At 39.1% G+C, this 6,374-nt stretch overlaps 1 protein-coding gene across 8 annotated transcripts; it reads left to right on the plus strand.

Annotated features, from left to right (window-relative positions):
- Positions 1 to 360: 360 nt before the first annotated feature.
- LOC130329866 (POU domain class 2-associating factor 1-like) lies at positions 361 to 5,650 on the plus strand. 8 transcript variants are annotated; one of them, XM_056553525.1, is made up of 4 exons: positions 361 to 508; positions 3,731 to 3,773; positions 3,869 to 4,149; positions 4,685 to 5,650. In XM_056553525.1, the coding sequence occupies exons 3-4, from the start codon at positions 3,922 to 3,924 to the stop codon at positions 5,000 to 5,002; spliced, it is 546 nt and encodes a 181-aa protein (XP_056409500.1). In that variant the 5' UTR covers positions 361 to 508; positions 3,731 to 3,773; positions 3,869 to 3,921; the 3' UTR covers positions 5,003 to 5,650. The 8 variants fall into 8 exon arrangements, with proteins under 8 accessions (XP_056409500.1, XP_056409499.1, XP_056409505.1 ...); XM_056553524.1 differs by having other exon boundaries at positions 361 to 491; XM_056553530.1 differs by having other exon boundaries at positions 361 to 491; positions 3,731 to 3,769.
- Positions 5,651 to 6,374: the final 724 nt, after the last annotated feature.

Below are 6,374 nucleotides of genomic sequence, written 5' to 3' on the forward strand. Positions count from 1 at the left end.
CAGTGCTCTCTGCTGACACCTCTGTCCATGTCAGGAACTGTCCAGAGCAGAAAAGGTTTGCTATGGGGAGATGCTCCTACTCTGGACATTTCCTCACACTGACAGACGTGTCAGCAGAGAGCACTGTGGTCAGACCGGAAAGAACTACACAAATTCCTCTGGAGCATACAGCAGGTGATAAGTACTGGAACACTTAAGATTTTTAAATAAAAGTAATTTACAAACATGTTTATCTTTCTGGGAGGAGTTGATTTGAAAAATTTACTACCACCTCCCCTTTAACTTCTTATATACAGTACTGTATAACAAGTGAAATCAAATACCCTTGTTTAGTGTACTTTTTTCTTTTTTGTTTTCTAGCTGTGACTTCAGATCAGCACCAGCATAACCAAAACCGACCTTATCTTGGCGTGCGAGTCAAAGAACCCGTCAAAGAGCTCCTGAAAAGAAAAAGAGGGAACTTAGGTGGTTCTACGTCTGTAACACCCACGGTAACGTGACCCAATGTGTAATATATGTTTTCTAAAATAATGTAACATTTTTCATAACAAGGATGCAAAAAAAACAATAGAGAGTGTTTTCTAGGAGTTAATAAATCCATACAACTTAGTAAAAATGGTGTACCTGTGAAATCACCAGATTTTGGTTTTCCCAATCTTGTGCTTGTTTTCATTTTAAAGTTCCGATGTAAGAATGTGTTAGATTTTCCTGATTTAGGTTGGTAACTTCAATTGCCAGACTGCCGTGTAAATCACCCAATGTTGGTGTCATCATTACTAACATCACATACATATCAATTGTACATGCGTGGTATAGATACCGGAATTTACCATTCCCTGCACCAAAAAACGCAAAATTGAGAAAAATTGTTTGCACAAAGTGGGAGATTTTGCAAGATATTTGTCCAAAGTTGGGGCTTACTCGAAATATTTGCACAATTTTGCCACTGGTGAAGGGAATGTACAGTGCCTGTTCTGCTCATATATGTGATGTCATTATTGATGTACATTGGACTAAAAACCTTCTGGAATAAATAACTTGTTGAGTGTATGACGTGATCTAGAATGGAAGCAGGAAGTCACATGAGCTGTATGGGAATCACCAGATCGGTATGAAAACAGGGGTATAATACACTCTTGTTGTAATGTCTGTTTATCTGTATTTTGTATTTTCTGCTCTAGGTCCTGTTTAGACATTGTTTGTTAATTCTCCCTGGGAGTTAACCTTCCTGATTTCAGCACTGGGAGGATATACAGTATAAGACCTCTTCAGGTGTTGTTCTGTGCTGATTATTATACCTGTAGTCTTGCCATGTTGGCATGATGTTCACTATGTCTGTTTGTGCACATTTCCTGAGTTTTAACCATGGTCATCTGTCCTGTTTGATATATAGATTTTAGTCTGCTTTGATTTGTCAGGTTTTTGTATTCTTGTATGTTCATTCTGTATTTGCTTTGTGTTGCCTTAGTCTGTAATCACACTGTGTTCTCAGTCCTGTTTTGACCTTGTTTGATCCTGCAACTCCTAGGATAGAATCCTGTTCTGAGCCTTGTGCTAATCCATCTATCTAGGAGTGAGTGAGTCTTGTGTCTGTTCTCGTTTTTGCTTGTGTTTAAGATTTTTGTTTCCTTCTAGGCCAGTATTCTAATCACTCGGTGGAGAGTGCCCGCTGGCTATTTGGCTTTGGTATTGATGTCCCTCCATTCTTGGAGTGGGGTGTCTAGTGTGTTCCTTGTTGTGAGTACAGTGTGAACAGTGCTCTTGATTCCCTGACCTGTTTAGTTATCTGACATGCAGTTAACCTGTTCATCCCCTGATTCTCCTGGTTTTGTCTGCTGTATACTTATCCCCATATCAAGTCTTGTTCATATTATCATATCTACCGTTAATCTTGATCCCAGTTTCTGAACTGTATGTTAGTATGCTATATCCTGCCTTGTTTGTATTTACGTATCTTTTTGTTGATTATTGAATTCCCATTATGTTCCCCCGACTTTGTACAGTTCCCTTTGTTTTGTTGACTTCAACACCTATGCACTTTAGCGCAAGGAAGGGACCAGCTCCAAGTTGTCGATACATCGTTATGGGTGGATGGGCAAGTAGGCAGGGAGAGTGGTTGTTAGGGACAGCTTTAGGGCTCACAACTCCCTTCGCCCTTGACACTTGTATAATATTGCTTTGGAAATGGATGGGAAAAAAAAGTAGTCACTGAAAACTGCTTTAATTGCATAAAATATTTTTACAGGTATATGCTTGTAAAATACAGGGGAATATTTATCAAAACCCCTCCAGGGAAAAAGTTGCTGAGTTGCCCATAGCAACCAATCAGATCACTTCTTTCATTTTGCAGAGGCCTTTTCAAAAATGAAAGAAACAATCTGATTGGTTGCTATGGGCAACTAAGCCACTTTTCTTCTGGACAGGTTTTAATAAATCTCCCCCACAATGTATATGCAGCAGATTTTATGCTGTATTCATCTACTTATTTATATTGAGTTACACAGCATGACATCCACAGCACAAAATCTGCAGTGTATATAGTACATGTGAACATACCCTAAAAATGTAATGTATAAAGTAAATGGTAATAAATGTGTTTGCAAAGTTACTTTGCTTTTATGAATTATATCAATATTAAAACAAGAAAATGGTTCTTAAAGGTGTATTAGGTCATAAATAAAGTTACTGACTTGATATTAGAATAACCTATTATAATGACAGTAGGTTACCTGTCTCATCATTACCTGCCTCCCCATATGTGCACCCGGTATTGAGCAAAATGGCTTCATTCACACCGTATCTATAAACTGACAGCTAGGCGTCTCCAACCAACTGACATAAGTAAACAGAAGGCTGACTTAAAGGGATATCTCAAAAACCCTCTAGCCTTCCAGTACTTATCAGCTGCTATATGCCCTGAAGGAAGTCATGTGTTCTTTCCAGTCAAACATTAAACATTCTGCTCTCTGCTCTGCTCTCTGCTACCACCTCTGTTTTTGCCAGGAACTGTCCAGAGCAGGAGCAGATCCCCTTAGCAAACCCTTTCTGCTCTGGACAGTTGCTGACATGGATAAAGGTGAGAGCAGAGAACAACTTGTCTGAATGGAAAGAATACTTCCTCCAGGGAATATAGAATTGGATAAGTACTGGAAGGCTTGAGTTTTTTTTTTTTTTTTTATAGAAATAATTTACACATTTCTATTATTTATTTTGCTAGTAATACATGTTAGCTGATCTAAGAATTCCTCCTTTACAGTACCATAGCTTTCTCCTCCAGTGAGCACCTCTGTTAGGGTATATCCACTCTCCGGCCACTGGATCGGGAGGGAGAATTTTAAAATTGCATGCTGCCATATCCCTGCCAGATCTGCACTTTAGTCTTCAATTCAATGAGCTGAACAGATTTTGCTTGTGACTCTGGTTTGCTCACCGACCGTATCAAGTTTTTGACCCAGACTAAAAACCGTGGTCTGCTGCAGATTTTAGTCTGGGTCAAAAGCCAGATACGGTCAGAAAATGAGCCAACTAGAGTTATGTCAAAGACTCTAGCCACACAAAAGTCAATTAGGTCAATATAGATTGTCCTTAATTTTATAAGACAATAGAGACTGGAAAGTGTTAACAAACATCTACATTTTAACCTCCACTGTTGAAGATAATTACCAAGCAAATTAACTTTTCACAAATCTCTAGAGTTCAACTTGTAATAAGCTTTTACATTTATTTCTAGGTGCCCACATCTTACCAGACTCTTCCACAGTACACGTCAGTAGGTAATCATTCAGAGTAGTGTTTTTATTTTAATGAATATGTTTGTTTATCCTAATATGTCATTTTAATCATCATGTCATTATGATTTATTAACTAGTCTCAAATACCACTGAGCTTCCCTATGTCGATTTGGATGCTACAACATCATTAATGCCAATACAAGATGAAGGCACGTTCTACACTGGATGGATTTCTCAGCCGTCCTCCTTTCAGCCCATAACACAATGGACAACGTGCCCAGAGTACATTTCACATGAGACTGTCAGCTGCCCATACACAGGAGATATGTATGTCCAGCCAATGTGTCAGGGCTATACTGTGGTTGGCCCACCTTCAGTCCTAACTTACACTTCACAACCTCTACTAACAAATTTCACAGTAAGTCAACATTTATTTAAACATTATATTGGTGGATATTGTAAGGATTACATTGTAGCAGTACAGACTATAAAATAAAAAAAAGCAGAAGGGGAGGATGATGGGAGATGCAGTGACGGACAAGCTGCTGGGTCTTTACTACAGCCAAAATACTCAAAAACACAGTCAGAATGAATCCAAATTTAGGTAATCAGTACTCTAAAATTCTAGTGTATAACTGCTGGATGGCAGTTGCCATGGGTATTGCAAGCATAATAATGACAACAACAAAAAATGTACCTTCCCCTGGGACACCTGAAATCAACCTTAGTCATAGTTTATCCATAATGTGGCTACATTTTAGAAGAGTGTTAGTCTAAAGACAATTCCATGTTGGACGTACCATCGTTTCCTATGACAGGTCATCAACAAGGGTGTGCCCCTATTCATCAGCGGGGGGGGGGGGGGGGGGGGGAGATGGATGAGTTGGGGAGATTTACTTACTGTTTCTATGAACCACCATTATTAATTATTAATATAACATTTTTCCTTACAGGCAAGAAACACCACTCCATGTGTTGCAACCCCGATAGAATATGCGGAGCAGCAAACACCATTGACTTACTTTCCATGGGCACAGACCATTCCAAGTCTTCCTACTGCAACTCATTCAATACCATATCAAGCAACTTCAACCACAATTCCAAGCCAACAGTTTGTGCCCATACCAATCGCTATAACAGATTCTGTGCCACAGGAACTTGATGAGCCAAGACGAGACATCAACAATGTGCCAATAGAAAAACTACTGCAGGGAGAGGAAGGGAATGATTCATATGTTCTACATCACACTCTTCCCATTGAAAGCCTGTAAAATATATATGTTTCTATAGTATAATATTTAAGAGTCTGTAATTTGAGTTGATGTGAAGTAGTTCTAAATACTACAAATAATAAAGGGGTATTTCTGCCAAAACCATTTTTATCACACAAGGCTTCAGATGGGAATCAAAATGGTCACAAACACAACAAAGAATCTGAAAATGACAATAATAATTTATAGCTTTGTTTTCATGTACAACTATCCACACCACCACTTTGTTGCTGTCTTCAATTTCTTGCTGCCTGATCCGCAAGTCATCTGGGCAGTCCCTGTGGCTTCTTTGCCCCAACAGTCTTGATTGATAGATCTGTCCCTGTTTGGATATAGGGAAGGATCTATTAATCAAGGCTGGAGGGGCAGGAAGAAGCCACCAGACACCACGCTAATCATGGTTCAGGCAGCATTACAGTTATGGCAGGTTCCTTTTAAGAATAAACATTGCATTTACTCCCTGCATCAAAAAAATATGCCGCAAATTAGTCTTGTCTACTAGACCTGCATTTTACATCACACTCTGCCACTGAAGAACAGGAAAATAATTTTATCATTTGCATGGGGCAATGTCTGCTACAGCTTAGTTGTCTGCAACATATGTTTTGGTGACTAGATGATGAGGTCCCAGCTACTCCTATACCTTCCTCTATTGCCAGAATTGAATGGGCAGATACAGTGTCATCCTTCTTTTTCTGCTGCAAATTTTAGATTGCTCTAGTCCTGTCTCTCTCTCTCTCTCTCTCCCTTTCCCTCTCTCTCTCTCTCTCTCTCTCCCTCTCTCTCTCTCTCTCTCCTATCCCTATTATGTTAGTCATAGCCACTGGACCTCCAGTCATCTCCCACAATCGACCCTCTGTCTGCCATACCACACTGACTTTCTGTTTAGACTAGACTGACAGGACAAATTCCTCAAAAATCCATGATTATGGACAATTTTCTATAAGATACTTAAGGATAGAATCTCTCAAATATTGTCTGCACAATATATATATATATATATATATATATATATATATATAGAAAATTTACAGTTCTATTGTTTCTCAGATCAATGTTTTAACCCTTCCTGGATATTGGCACCACACTGGTATGTGCCAGTCCTGTTAGAGAACATGTTAGAAAAAAATAATCTTTAAATATCTAGAAAAAATTACTTTTACTTTACTGAATTCCTGCCGAACTTTGGGGTAGATGCCATTTGGACCCTTCCTTATCCGCCTCCACCCTTAGAGTCTAGCGGAATTCCACAAGCAAAAATTCAGAAGTGTGAATGGGAGTGCGGAATCCAATAGAAGTTTATGGGATTTAATTTGAGGCGGATTTCCGCAAGAGGAAATTCTGCAACGTGAATAGACCCTTACACCCAGAT

This window comes from Hyla sarda, unplaced genomic scaffold (assembly GCF_029499605.1).
Source record: "Hyla sarda isolate aHylSar1 unplaced genomic scaffold, aHylSar1.hap1 scaffold_3247, whole genome shotgun sequence".
NCBI lineage: Eukaryota > Metazoa > Chordata > Amphibia > Anura > Hylidae > Hyla > Hyla sarda.

What these genes read in the sequence shown, in the direction of transcription:
- LOC130329866 (XM_056553523.1), top strand. Translation starts at nt 1,083, where the DNA reads ATGAGCTGTATGGGAATCACCAGATCG. An exon ending in GTATGGGAATCACCAGATCG is followed by an intron (nt 1,110 to 3,730) that starts GTATGAAAACAG and finishes ATTTATTTCTAG; the next exon opens with GTGCCCACATCTTACCAGAC. An exon ending in TCCACAGTACACGTCAGTAG is followed by an intron (nt 3,774 to 3,868) that starts GTAATCATTCAG and finishes TTTATTAACTAG; the next exon opens with TCTCAAATACCACTGAGCTT.